Genomic DNA, 16338 nt, shown 5'->3' on the forward strand with positions numbered 1-16338 from the left:
ACTTTACACCAGATGCATATGGCAATGTCTGTGGTGCTCTGGGTTTTCACTGTTGGGTATAATGACACTTCAAAAAAAAAAAGAATTGAATTTGATGTCACTTCTTTTCATGCATTAATGAGACATGGATCAGCTGTAGTTTGAATCCAAAACAGTTTTCAAACAATAATGCTGCTGCTGCTGAATTTATTAATAATTTAAAAGAGAAATGCCATTTTTTTTTCTTTTTGTCAAATCACAAAAGTTAGATTACGTTTGGGGTTCCACTGTAGATGCAACCGCGTGTTAGGTCATGTTTGGGAGGATTACAAACACTGTAGACGCTGCCGTGTTTTCAAATAAATATAAGTTGAATTGAAGACATATAAACATATATAATTCAACATTTTAATATAAAAGATCGTTAAGAAGGGAGGCTTTGTTTTTTATTTTTATGGATTTAAATTTTGAGTTAGGAAATTTTATTAAACTTAGTTGGATGATATATATATAAGAGATACGCTTGCTTTTAAAATCATATAGGAAAAATAAAAATTTGATTAACAATGTATGAATTAATTTGAAAATACTTTTTATTAACAAATAAAAAATATTTTGTTTAAACAATACCAGAATCCATAAAAAAAATTCAATTGTTTTCATTTTCTTATAACAAATTTACCATCAATTGTTTTTTTTTTTAGTGAATGACTTCACAGTTTTACTCATATCCCGTAATTAACGATATTTACATGTTAGAGTAAAAAGTTAATTTCTTGCCATAGGCATTCAACGCTATATTGGCATGCATATATATATATATATATATATATTGTCGGCAGGTCTATTCTCCTTCAATAATATTTCTTGCACGAAAACTCATTCCTAAATAAATACGTGACTAAATATATCATCTCAGCAATTACTTGGTCGGCAGGATTCTTGGTCCTTATCACTTCAAAGACAAATTTTAACTAGTCGAGCTAGTAGAAGTGAAAGCAAATACTAATTAAGATGCATTATTTTGCTATAATTCTTCTTTTTCTTCTTTCTTTTTGTTTTTTCTTTTCTTTTCGGTGTGGCCCTAAATTTCTTTTCTTGACAGCAACTTGTGCATGGAATTTAATCATGTCTTAATTTAAATTGCTTTTTACATGAGAAATTACTAAATTGATTTATTAAATGTTTGTTAGATAGTTTTAATGTGCGAACATTAAAAATAAATAAAAAATTATTTTTATATATTTTTAATTGAATAAAACCTTACACCACATAAATAATATGTTATTAGTAAGATTCTTACCCTCAAAATATATATAAAAAGAAAAAAAAAACCTAGAACTTTGCATGGGGTGCTAGAGTAGGCAAATTGGTGGCTCCTTTCATAGTGGGACTAGGAGCAGTGACTTGAGAGGTACTTCTCGTAGCCTATAGTTTTCAAAGAGAGGTGATGGAAATGAAAATGAGAATAATAATAATAATAATAATAATAATATAGAAATGGTGATGACTTAGGGCAGCTGGGGACGCAAACTCTTGGATCACATTACATTGAAAAAGAAATCGAGGAGAAGTTGGTGCATACTTGTATGCTTAATTAGGTTCAAAATATCGGTGATGAACAACGAGAAGCACACAATTCTTTCCATCGACAACTCCCAGTTGGCACCAACCTTTCGGCTGGCTTTAGCATGCGTGAACAAGGAAAGTATATCCGATGCTTGCAATGTTTTCTTCTCGTGATTTTTAATCATATTATAATAAGATATTCTAAATTGTGTGGAAAAAACACCATGGTCACATTCACTATAGACTATGACGTAATTTACTGTGTTAGTTTATTTTTTATTTTGATCCTCAAACGTGATTTAGTTTTTTTATAGCCAAATTAAAGTTCAATTTATTCGAATAGAAATGACATGATTAAAAGAAGAAAGGATCATAACAAATAAATAAATAAGTGATAGTTTTGAAATTGGATTGAATAGCTTATTTTGATCATTCTACTTTTCAAATGACAAACTTTAGGTCTTTTAACATTTTAAAAATTCAATTTTGATCTAAAACTTTATTTTTTTAATTATTCAATTCTTAATTTGAGAGAGGAGAAAGAAAGTAGCTAAATTCTAGTGATTAAGAAAGAAAATCTTGTTTAATATGGGTTCCAGTTATAAAAAAAATTAATTTTTATATCGATGAGTTTTATTTGATGATAAAACTTTACTCTAAGTGTTCTTTTCTCTTCCCCTTGTCTAAAATGGTGAATCTAAGCTCAAAAAACTTTTTTAGTTGTTGGTTGATTTTGGATTTTTAAGTTTTTGATGCTATATATAAGTTTATCACGATTTTAATAGTATTTTCTAGATGTCTTGGATAAAAAATAAATTAAAAATAGAATTTTTAAGAAAACAAATCTAAAGTTAGATTTTTCAATGACTAAGCATGGTAGAAAACTATGACAGCAGACAATGTATTATCTATATAATTTTTTTAAAAAAATAAAAGGACGGATGACATCGTCCACTCTCTAATATTGAAAAACGGCTCGGCTCGCGAGCTTAGTCTTTTTCATGGATCTAGCATGTGAGTAAGATCTTTGTATGAGCCGAACATGTAGGCATACCTATGTTTTTTACCTTGTTTGTCTTTTTTAATATATTTTCAACTCTTTTAATAAAAAATTATATATCCATCATTTCATTATTTTTTTGTTTTTAAAAGTTTTTTTCCTACTCGAAAAAAACTCTTTTCTTTAAATTTTTTTTGTTTGACATAGAAAGATCTCATGCACTTAGTGATTATATAATTAAATAAAAAATAATTTTAAAAATAAAAAAATTATTAATCAATGGGGTGCATAACTTAACTTACGAGTTTGATAAATTAATTCTAGTTAACTTGAGTTTTTTCTCATTAATAATTAAATATTTTTAATTTTAATTTTATCATTCAATATGAAGTTAATTGGAAATTGAACATAGTATTTCATTATCGTTAGCTTTTTTATAGGGTTATCATAATTTTATATTTTGAGTCATAAATTTAGATAATTAACTTCGATTTACTTAGGTCGATGCGATATATAGTTATCTTAATATTTTTATATAAATATCATCTAATATGTGTTAGATTTGGAATTCATGTTTAGATCTTTATTTTCCTATTAAACACATTAACAATGTATGCATATTTTTTTTTGTGTTTAAAAAAAAATTAATTTAACCCTTTTTAAATTTTTTTTTTATGATTATCCGATTCAATAAAAAAATTGATTATAAAAAACAAAGCTATTCAACACATCTAGTCTATTGCTCTTGTTAGTATATTTTGATACACATTTATCTTTTAATTTTTTAATTTAATATTTAGTTATTATCAATGATTTTTTTATATTTATTATTATTAATAATTTTTAATTTATTTAATTAAATATATACATTTTATTTCTTGAGATCATGATTTTTTCTTGATGTTAAAATAACAAGTTGTAAACGTTTGCATTTAAATTTTTTTTGCGTGGAATTTTTTTTATATATAGTATGTATTTAATGCACTGTATCATAAGAGACATCATTAATTTTCATTGCTGGCTTGGGTCCACTAGACTCACCTTGTCTAAAGCTGGCTCTTATCAGGATTAGGGGTCGAAGAGTTGCTGGATCATTCTTATTGGATCAAATTCTCAGGATAAGATTCTTGAGTATGTTAGGGCCAAGCCGATTATATAAGTTATTACTGTAGCTGCCATTAGCACTGTTGGATCAAGCTAGGCTAAGCTTATCATGTTTGCCTGGGAAACTCTAACGGCATGTTCAGTACATTTGGGCTTTTGCTTCTCACTAAAACAAAGAGACCGGGCTTTGGTTTACGGGAGGCCTGTGGATTTGTGAAGGATTTTAGTAAATCAACACTAGAATGGTGTGCTCAAGGTTTTTTAACACAGAAAAAAATTTGGGTTATGATTGTGTTTTATAGAAATAAGAGGACCCCGAGAGTAAGTAAAGTATCAATTAACATGATAATATTACCCCGAGAGTAAGTAAAGTATCAATTAACAAGATAATATTACGATAAAAAAATAAAAAATAAAAAATAAAAATAAATAAAATAATATTGAGCATGGTTAAATTGAGTTAATATGCAAAACTTGTAACTAATGCATTAGATTTGAATAAATCCATAAAAGGATGGAATTAAAAAAAAAAATTATAAAAAAAACTTGAAAAAAAAACTTAAGTAAACCCATTCTAATCTTTTAAATTGGTGATCCAAAACATTAATAAAATTTGATTAAATAAAATATTAAGGGATGAAATAAAATTATTTTAATAAAAATAAATTAAAAATAAAATAAATAATAATTATAAAAGAAAGACTAAATCTAATATAAAATAAAATGAACTAAAATACTAAATGATGCAACTAAAAAAATAATTAAATTTAAAAAATAATATAAAATATCAAGGGATAAAATTAAAAAAATAATTTAATTAAGAGAGTATCTAAAAAAACCTTAATAATTAAAAAAATAGAATACATTTAAAAAGTAAAAAAATTAAAATTAAAATGAAAGAAAAAATATAAAAGAAAATTTCAATTCAATCTACTATTTAATATAGAAAAAAAAGATTAAATTGAAAAAAAAATAAAGAATTACTTTAAAAATATACGGAAGGCTCTGCAACCAATAAAAAAAATAAGAGAAAAAAAAAAAAGTCATTGGAGCAAAGCCTGATTATTTTGGTACACGCATCCCTTATTACTTTGGTACACGATGTGAGGAACAAAATGCGGTGGAATAAAAATAATTGCCCATATTAATCTAAAGATGCAATAACCTATATCCTTTTTTGAATTTGTTTTGGAATGAAATCTTGTAACTATGCCTGCAATTACAACTGGATTTGCATTCATATTTCTCCTTCGTCTAAGAGATTAAGGATTTCTATCTCCTTCCCTTTTCTTACATATTAAACATATTAAGAAATGAGTATTCCTTTTTAAATTCGCTGCTTTTCCTTTCATTTAAAAAACAAAAAAAATGAATGAATCATTTAGCAATTAGTTTAATGATCAAATCTTAAAATAAAAAATTTGCTACTTACATAATCTTATATAATCTCATATCCAAATCCTGAAATTATTAATATTGATGGCCACTTGAAACTTATTTAATTATTAATTTTAGAACTTATAAGAATTAGTTAAAATATACACAAACTAATTTAAATATCTTATATAAATTAAAAAAATCAATAATATCACACAACCTACAAAGAAAAAAAATCTAATAAAGCTCCTATAGGGACCATAATCAAGCATAAATCCAGAGTAAATGCATGCTCGCGGGCTTTTCAATTAAAAATATATTATTTTTAAAATTTTAATATTAATATATTAAAATTATACAAAAATATCAAAATAATAACTTTTCATACAAAAAACTAAAAAACATAAACTATTGCAATACCAAACGTTAAGCATCTCGGAAAGGAACAGTGAAGGGAGCTTTTTCCCCAAATCCCAGGAGCTCACGTTAAACTTGAGACTTTTTAAACTTCCAAATCTTAACCCTTTATACGTGCCATTGAAGCCTAAATGGGAACTGTGGCCTCCATGTTTCTAACATTGAAATTTAGTTCAATATGCATAGCATAAGCTTTCATTACAAACATTGAAGGGATTGCTGGATTGAAGCGTAACTAAAATTCAACATGGAAAAGCTTGCTCAAGCCCATTCACCAAACACTTTGCCCTTTGGGTTTGGTTTTGCAGCTAGTTGAAAAGCTTGTATTGTGCACAATAGACCTGGGTTTGCTTGTGTTTGACCTTTGTATTATGATATTCCATCTTCAATTCCATTTTGAATTGAATTGAATTGAATCTCTACATCATCAAACGTCAATCCCGTGAAGCATAATCCAAGGAAGTCAATCATACAATTTTTGGGCCTTTCTTCTTTTCATGGATTCTTCTTTATGCTAAGCAATTTAGAGGAAAATACATGCAAGCATGCATGGTTAGGTTGGACCTAGAAGTAATCTCTATGAAAATTAATGTTTCCATAAAAGCTTCTAGAGCTATTTCAAAGAATGATGGAAAACTAAGGTTGAGCTTTATAAGAAAGAGTAGACAAGGTTGTTGAAGAGTTTGGATCTACTTTAGATTAGGAGATAGAAAATTGAAGGCTTGCATATTACTTGTACGGTAACCCAATTCTAATTATATATATATATTTGAGACCACTAGCTATAAAATTCATTATGTAACACACATCAGTATTAGAAAATTATATAAACTGTGAAATTTTATTTAATAATTTAATTTTTTAAATGAGATTATTATTTGTTATGGTATTAAAAATTAATTAATAAAGTGATTACGAGTTTGAATCTTATTTTTTCTATTTTATTTGATAAAAATTAAGTATATGATAATATAGGTATGTGAAAGTCTTAAATTAAAAAGTTTTCACTTAAAGAAATATGTTAAAAGAATTATATAAATTATATTTTGACATCTCACCCAATAATTTAAATTTTTAAATGAGATAAATATTTAACAATGAGTTATCTAGATTTTTAACCACATAGACATGTTATTATTTTTAATGAGTCGTCTGGCTTTTTAACCACATAGACATGTTATTATTTTAAAAATATATTTATTTGGTAGTATTTTAGAAGGCAGAAAAGATATGGAAATATACTTGATTAAAGAGATAAAAATAATTATAAAAATTAAATATAATTCTTGTATAATTTTAAAATGAGTTTCTGTAATTTTTAAAATATATTTCTTTATTTACACTTTTTAATCATGTCTCTTTAATTATAAAATAGTAACTAAATAATATCTAATTTTCAATCTATATTACAACTCACAGCTAATCTTGATAAAACAAGACTAAATGCTTTTCTTTGAGTTTTTACTACACTAATTATATCTAAATTGATATGTTTACAAGAATCTTTTTCTTTGTAATTTTTTTTATTGAATTCAATAATAGGAGAGCAGACCCATTTATTATATAAGGGAAATTTTGTACATGTACTATGTTTAAAATTTATATCTAACCTATAGATTAGCTTAATTGAGACTCTCATTAGTCATAATCTCACCAACCTTGGTAAAGATTGACGCACCAATGCCGAAAGATTAACCCTCACAATTTTGTATACGCATAGTTTCATAGTTTTACACGTTATCTTACATATATTACATTTAAAAGATTGTGTTTGTAATTGGTGTGTAAGCCACCACACTAAAATTAAAAATATTTCAGTCAATATTAGTAATGTGACAGATTTGTGAATCTGATGAACTCAGTAATCTATTTTGCTTTTGTGTGGAGGCTTTGCTTCTTCTAATGGTTTTTCTTACAAGTGTGATGAGGACACAACCATCAAAAGAAAGTTGTCAATTGTGGTATCTTCCTACGAGGCTTTTCCCTAATGGTTCTAACAACACTTATTCTTTTAAAATAAATAAATAAATAAATGATCATTATAATCATGCTATTGAGAGTGCATTTTCGCCTGTTTTTGCCTTTTGGTTCTTGTAATTTGCAAAGCTTACAATTTGATTATCAATTTTTTTTAATTTTATCTATTAATGTAATGTTTTCATGATTTTATATGCTTAAATATTTTTGGTCTTTTTTTTTCGGTTGCTTATCTAATTTATTATTAAATATTTTAGCATTAAATATAAAAATAGAAATTTAACTTTTCTAAAAGAAAAGTAAGAGATGAAGAGCTAAAAATGACATAACCAAAAGAAATAGAAGTCTTTTTCATAAAAAGCGTAAAAATTCTATTTGATCCTTCAAACTTCATGTGTTAAAATAACTTAGCTACGCTACGTACTATACCAAAAAAACAGATGTGGAAGAAACCGTTGACGTTTAAACCTCTTGTTCTCGTAATGATTCTCTTGGTAATTGACAGAGAAAATATTATTTGGTTAGCTAATTATTATTTTTTGTACTAGAATTTTACATATAATTATATTTCAGATCTTTATTTTTTAAAATTTAAAATAAAATCTTTTTTTATTCATAAAGATTTATTTATTTTTATTTATTTTATATGTAAAAATCTATCTTATAAAAGTTTTAATAAAACACAAATTTTTTTAAACATGTTTTTTTAAAAAACTATAAGTAAAAATATTTTTTAAAAAACCTACTTTATTTAGATCATAATTACAAAAACAACAATAATATTAAATACATACTTCAATCTTTTTTTTTGTACACCAATTCTCAACACATATCAACCATTGCTGTTAGAATGTATTTAGTATTGCAATAATTTGGTTATAGTTTAAAAAAAAAATATTTTATAAAAAATATTTTTAGTTAATGTTGGTTTGGAAAAATATATATTTGGATAAAATTATGATTGAAATTAAGATTAAATAAAAAGTAATTTAATGTCTTTGATTAAAAACTTATTTTTTAAATTGAGGTTATATATATATATATTGAGTTTAAATATTATAGATTTAACTATTATTATTATATTATAAAATAAATAATACTTTATATAAACTATCTGCAATTTCATTATATATAAAATATATCTGATAAAGATTATAGTTTTTTTATTTTTTTAAATGAATAACAACATCATGTAAAATAGAATCAGGAATAGAATTAGAATTGCAATCAAATTCTATAAATGTTATATTATTAATAAAATATAATTAAAAATAAAAAATAAATTTTAATATTTTTTATTAGATCCAATCCAATTCAATATATTTAATTTTAAATTAAATTCAATCCGGTTAAATTATGCATTACTATTCATGTAAACAGTAAAGTTAAACTATACTATGAATAACATGCAGCAAAGAGTTTCACTCCTTACTTTTCGCGTGAATGAACAGTGAAAAGTGAAACTCTTCATTGGATATTCACAGATTTGCAAAATGCAGTTAAAAGCATAATAACTACACTGCTAACTAAACCAAACTACTAACATGCTCAAATTTTATCTAACCACAACAATTTATTCTTTTTAAATAAAGAGAGAAAGAATATATATATATATATATTATCATTATTCTCGTACAATTATAATTGTTCTTAAAAATGAAAATGTTAAGTGGATTTATCTGTATTGGCACATAATATCATATTTATGAAATTCAAATTAATCGGCCGTGGATATAGAATAACCAAATGTTCTAACCACCTACATATATCCTACTAATTTGAAGAATTAAAATTTGATTAGTTGATTTTTAATTAAAAATTTAGATTTGCAAACTTCAAATTAAGTATCATTAATCTTGGAACATAAAAGAAGCCAACTTCAATAAATATACTACGATACATTAATACAATCAATTCATTTTACTGTAAAAACTAAAATCATTTGAACTCGATGTCTTAATTCCGTGGTACCAATAAGGGAAAAAAAGCATCATAATCTGTTGTTATTTAGAAAATACTAAAGAGAAAACAGAGGTAGAAGAAATCGTTGACATTTAAACCGCTTGTTCCTGTAATGATTCTCTTGATAATTAACAGACTATTTGATATTGTAATAATTTTTATTTTTTTCTAATTATAAAAAAATATTATTTGGTTAGCTAATTATTATTTTTTTACTGAAACTTTATATATAATTGTGTTTCAAACTTTGTTTTTTTTTTTAATTTTTAAATTCAAATAAATGTTTTTTTATTAAGATCTATTTTTTATTTATTTTATATGCAAAATATTTTTCTAAACCTACTTTATTTAAATTACAATAAAAAAACAACAACCACAATTCTAAATACATACTTCAAATCCCTTCTTTGTACAACAATTCTCAACCCATGCCAACCACTAGTATTAATGTGGTGGACCATTCATGCATTTTTATCCAATCTTAAGTGATGAGTTATTTTTTAATTTTTTAAATTTGAATTTTAGAATTTATATTTAAGAGGATTTATAAAAATTTTCTGAAACTTATAAATAGAGTTTTCTGATAAACATAATGTACATTGAAATTTAATGTAAAAAATTCAACCATAATTTATTTTTGTTTTTCTAAAAAAAAAAAAAAGTGTTATATGTCTCTTCTATTGTTTATTTAAACTTTGTTCTTGAAAACCCTAGAAGATCCACCGATTATTATAAGGAAAGTGATTGTGACATGATATGAAACTTTAAATTAAGTGTAAACATTTATAGTGAAAAGAGATGATTGTATGCATCTCTTTTCAAACACCTTCAAGTAATTAAATAATTCCATGGATGATATATGTCATTCTCTCAAAATAATATATGCTCTAGCAAATTAATTATAAAGAATGATCAAAGTGTTTGTTGAAGGCAAAGATAATTGTTCCCATTCGGTTGAAATTTATTTAAACATGTAAAATCAAAGTATCTTGGCAGGATTGCAAGCTATGTTATTAAATATGGGAACAATTTATAGTAGCTAGCTTTTCCTAACTTTAATTGTGACCTTTCCATGCTTCATTTGTGACGCAAGGTTAGCATCATGCTTACATTACCATATTTCTATACATGAAGAACAATTATTCCATTATTTTATGAATTAAATTAATAACAAAAATGGTCTAAGAAGACCTGACAACGTAATTTAAAACAATAATAACAGAAATTTGGTTATTAGATCGGATTTCAATTTTCACAAGAGATTTTTTTAGACTATGTTTTTATGAATTTTTTTAAAATTAGACTTAGAAGTTGTTGTTTTTAACTATTTTAGTTATTTTTATATATAATTTTAGATTTTAATTATTTATTTGTAACTTAGTTTATGTTTTTTATTTAGGTTGTTTTTAAGAACATCTATATAAACAATTGGATTGTTTTTTATTATTCAAAATACTATTCATATTTAATTAAAAACATTAAAGAAATTTCTTTAGATTTCTCAACAATTAGGTTTGTAATTTTTGGGTTTGAAATCCTAATTTTGTTTTGTTTTGTTTTTCTAGGCAGAAGTAGAATCCTAATTTTGTTTTGTTTTTCTAGGCAGAAGTAGATCCTTGGGGGGGAAAATTTCTTGTAGCTCGCCTAAGTTGAATTTATTTCCATGTTATTATCTAAAATCTGAATTAAAATAAAATGTGAAAAAGAAATTTTTTTGTAAATAATATATTGGTTAAAACACAATTGAAAAGAGAGATCCAGTCTTAACACACACACACACACACCTAAAGATCTTCATATATATATATATATATATATATAATTAAGTTAATTATATTAAATAGAAACAGATTTATGTAGAAATGGTCCTTAAATGAGTGACACGCATAAGATATGTTACAGTATAAGGACAATTATTTGGATTTGCTTTGCTCACAGATAACAAAAAACATATGCAAAGATTTTCTTCATTGTTGTCTTCGATCTTCTATTGAATCATGAATAAGATTTCTCTTGTTTTCTTTGGTGAAAACAATAATCTTATATTCTTAATCAAATTAGCAAAACAAATAACACAAAACAAGCAAGATCCGCGGGCTAATGTTGTCTTCTTGTTTTTGATCACGTCATGCATGGGATTAACTTATCTTATCATCATATATATATATATAACTCCTAGAACTCGTCTAGTGATTAAAGAAGTTTGCTCATTTTTTTAGATTTAAACCTTTAAATTATTATCGAGCAAAATTTATTAAATTCTTCTGAATATATCAGTTAATATACATGAGATGCATTTTTGAAAATCATTTGGAAAAAAAAAACACTTAGCTAATCTGAGAATATTTTTATTATATTAAATAGAAACAGATTTATGTAGAAATGGTCCTTAAATGAGTGACACGCATAAGATATGTTACAGTATAAGGACAATTATTTGGATTTGCTTCGCTCACAGATAACAAAAAACATATGCAAAGATTTTCTTCATTGTTGTCTTCGATCTTCTATTGAATCATGAATAAGATTTCTCTTTAGAAAAAACCAACAAGCCTCAATATATCCCCTAATTGTTGAGGCCCCATCAATTTTATCTCAAAATAATTAAGATTTTTTAATTGAATCCTTTTAAGAAAAAAAACATTAAGTTTATTTTTATAAAACAGCATCTTTTATTATAAAAAAAAGAGTACAATATGGATGAAAAGATGTAATTGAGAATAACTGAAACTTAAGAGATAAAATTGATACAAATTCTTTTTTTATAGGAGTGGAATTGAAACTATCTCGTAGTTTGGGTCATTTTTGAGATTTTCCAAAGAAGAAAAAGAAAAATATAATGGGAATGGAAAGCGGGGAGAAAGGACGATAAACCAGCGGTGCTCGAGGACCATGGTGGTGGTGGAGCAGGTATCCCTTGAGGGCTACAAATAGTGGGTCCCTGATTAGATCACCAGCCATTTGACCTTGTAGAAAAGCTGCATGTGGCCATCAGATTTTAGACACGAGGCCACCGGAGATTTGGTTTGACCAGGAAATTGGTCCCTTATTTGATTAACCACATACCTAACCCCAACCTATCCTTTCCCATTCTGGTCTTTTGTGGCTAAAACGATTCGTTTAGGGAATTTTAATTTCTAATTAAAAACATGTTAGCTACGTGGTAGCTTTCACGTTCAGGTACCATTATAAGTATCAGTAGTTATCCGGTAAGTGATAAAGCATTGTTTATTGTTAATGGAATCTACTAGAATTTGCGGGGCATGTCTGCGTGTCGTTTAGAGCAGCTCTAAATTATTTTAATTTGTTGACAGTGGAGAGTTTCATTTTTTATTACTCATTTAAGTAAACAGTGGAAATGTTTTTCACAGTTCCGGTTATACTGAATTTGATTTAATATTAAACTGGATTTTATTCAGTTAAAACATTATGTTATTTTTATTTTTAATTAAATTTTATTTAAAAAAGTAGTATTGAATATTATTTAATAATACTATATAAATTAAAAGGTGATTTTTTAATGATATAATATTTATAAAATTTAATTGTAATTTTAATTTTATTTATAATGATAATTTATATGATGTTATTATGTGTTTATAAAATCAATAAAATTATAGATAATTTAATGAAATAATAAAAAATATTTTATATTAAATATTATTTATTTCATAATGTAATAATAGTAGCTAAATCTATAATACTTAAATAAAGAATCTTTAATATTAATATATATATATATTAGTTATTTTATAACCTCAATTTAAAAATTATTTTTATAACAAAACACATTAAATTATTTTTTATTTAATTTTAATTTTAATTAAATATATATTTTTTTAAATTAATTTTAATTATAATAACTATTATAATATCAAACATACTCAAAGTAATATTATGAGTTTTTGTTGTCCAACTTCGTTGACAAACTTTTACAACTTAACTCATTTCCCACTTTTACCAAATGAGTTCTTTTCTTCTTTTTCTCAAAATATTCTTTTTTTTTTTTCATTTGGATTTGCTGCAATCATCGCCAGATAGTTGGATTGTCATGCAGAAATTGTTTATTATTATTCGAGAGGACATTCAATTTTAAAATCATGTTGGTTCTGAGAAACATAATAAAATCCATGAAAATAAACAAAAACAAGTTTCTTGGGTTTAAAAATGAAAATAATCTTATCAATAAAATAAATTTTTACAATTGCAAAATAAAAAAAATAAAAATATATCCTGTCTATCTTAAATATCATCGTTTCTTTATTTTGTCTCGGAACAATAACAAATATAAATTAACAATCTCTTTGTATATATTAAAATCAACCAAACTAATATACGTGAAAAAAAAATCCTGTGGGTACCACACTATTGTTGTTAAAGATGACAAATAAAATTTGATATTCGGCTTGTGGGTTGCATAGTCATAACATCAACAAGTATCTAATCTACTCTATTTTCAATCATTAAAATTCAGGTGAACGATTTATTTGGTATGATATTTTTTTTAAAAGAAATTCCTTTTTTTTTGCTGATCAGAAATTAAATAAATAAATTGAAGGCTCCTTAAAATTTATCCTTGGTGAGAATTTTGCCATGGTCGACCAACAACTATCTCACTAACCAGCAATCACCTGCGAGAGTTGCTTCGATGGCTCCATTAGTACCATGTTGTTAGAGTTGGGCATGTGTAGGTGTGAAAAGGAAAGATGGTTACGAGCTAACAAAGAAAATGAAAATAAAAATAGCATGTTTATTTGTTTGAAAAAAATGAAAATGTGGACTGACATTAATGTCATGACTTTATGTTAACATTATGGATATGTGTGACATATATATATATATATATATATATATGAGTGCTTGTTTTTATATTTGAAAAATATTTTTTTGGTATGTTTCTTGATAATTTTAATATATAATATAAAAAATATTATTTTAATTGATATTTTTAAACAAAACACTGTACGTATCATCACATTATCACACAAATAATTTGAATTTGAATTTTTATTTTTGGAAGAGTGTGAAAATATGCAACAACTCTTAATAAATTGAGGCATTCCCAACGGACAATCCAACAACCTAACCTACCTAAACTCTCTATACATTAAACTCTGTTCTCCCCTTCACAAGTATCTCATTGCTAGGTTTCTTACAATTTCTTCATCGTGTGTAGACCTTGTCACATAAGAAAGCAAGTCCTTGGTTTCTTTCTTGGTGTCTTGGTTCTTCTTTAGCCATTATGGCTAGAGCGCTAAATCTTGTGTTCTCTCTCGCAATTCTCATGTCACTGGTTTTCTCTTCAACTGCTCAGTCATGTAAGAGCTATGCTTTCTCCAGCAACAAGATCTTTAGGGCATGCAATGATCTTCCAGTCTTGAACTCATATCTTCATTGGAACTATGATTCATCATCAAACAAGCTCCAAATTGCATATAGACACAAAGGAATCACTTCCTCTAAATGGGTTTCATGGGCTATCAACCCTACTTCAACTGGCATGGCTGGTTCACAAGCCCTTGTTGCATACCAACAAACTGATGGAACTATGAGGGCTTACACATCACCTATCAGTAGCTACCAAACCTCATTGCAAGAAGGGAAACTTAGTTTTGATGTTTCAGATTTATCAGCTACGTTAGCAAATAATGAGTTGATCATGCTTGCTACTATAGAACTTTCAAACACTAGCACCACTGTTAACCAGGTTTGGCAGGATGGTCCACTCTCTGGTAATGCTCCTCAGATTCATTCCACTAGTGGGTCTAATGTCCAATCCATGGGGACTTTAAACCTTCTTTCTGGAGAATCTAGTTCTACAGGAGGGAATGGAAAAAATAGAAAGAGAAATGTAAGCCCTAGAATCAGTATTTTGTTCTCCATATATGGTTCATTCTGTTTTCATTTGTTCTGTTTTTTACTCTGTTTATGACTGTTAGTGAATAAAAAAAAATTCTTTTCTTTATGAACCAAAAACTAATTCTGATCAATTCTTCAAAAAACTTCAGATTCATGGGGTGCTAAATGCTGTCAGTTGGGGTATTCTGATGCCAATTGGTGCTTTGATAGCAAGGTACTTGAAGGTATTCAAATCTGCAGATCCTGCATGGTTTTATCTCCATGCCAGTTGCCAATCCATAGCCTATATTGTTGGTGTTGCTGGGTGGGCTACCGGTCTAAAACTTGGCAGTGAATCAGCTGGTATTCAATATGATGCTCATAGAACAATTGGCATCATCCTTTTCTGCCTCGGAACCCTTCAGGTAAGCAAAAATTCTGTGCCACATAGTTTTTGAGCGTGTTATACCTGTAATAGCGTATTAAAAGAGAGGTTTGTGGTTTGGATTTTAGGTGTTTGCTTTGCTTCTAAGGCCAAAAGCTGATCACAAGTATAGATTTTACTGGAACATCTACCACCATTTAGTTGGGTACAGTGTTATCATCCTTAGCGTCATCAACATATTCAAAGGATTCAACATTTTGAACCCTGATGAGAAGTGGAAGAATGCATACATTGGTGTCATTGTGGCTTTGGCCTTAAACGCTGTCTGGCTGGAAGGTTATACATGGTATGTTGTGGTGAAAAGGAAAAGTTCAGAGACTGCTGGAAAGATGCCTCATTTCACCAATGGATCAAATGGGGCTAATGGGTACGGTGGGAGACCACAACAAGGGGTGTAAATTAAACTATGGGATATCAGTTGTGAATTTCTGTTTGTTTTTCCCTCTTTCATCCTTTGCTTTTGCAGAGTTTGTGCACCCTCATGTATATTTATGGAGGCCCCATATGCAGAGGGAGGTTAGGGTTAGAAGTGATTCTTTCACTGGTTAGTCTTTAGGAGTTTTCTGCCTGAACATGGTCCTTGAGATCACATGTATTTGCCTCTCTCTGTTTATTTATTATATATATCCTGTTTTCCCCCTTGTTTCCTTGATGGTTTTCTTCTCAATTC

At 26.8% G+C, this 16338-nt stretch overlaps 1 protein-coding gene across 1 annotated transcript; it reads left to right on the forward strand.

The window, feature by feature from the left end:
- The first annotated feature begins 14470 nt into the window (after positions 1-14470).
- LOC105114197 (Auxin-responsive family protein) lies at positions 14471-16316 on the forward strand. The gene is made up of 3 exons (XM_011010671.1): positions 14471-15236; positions 15394-15648; positions 15737-16316. The coding sequence occupies exons 1-3, from the start codon at positions 14628-14630 to the stop codon at positions 16064-16066; spliced, it is 1194 nt and encodes a 397-aa protein (XP_011008973.1). The 5' UTR covers positions 14471-14627; the 3' UTR covers positions 16067-16316.
- The last annotated feature ends 22 nt before the right edge of the window (positions 16317-16338 follow it).

This window comes from Populus euphratica, unplaced genomic scaffold (assembly GCF_000495115.2).
Source record: "Populus euphratica unplaced genomic scaffold, PopEup_1.0 scaffold708.1, whole genome shotgun sequence".
Lineage (NCBI taxonomy): Eukaryota > Viridiplantae > Streptophyta > Magnoliopsida > Malpighiales > Salicaceae > Populus > Populus euphratica.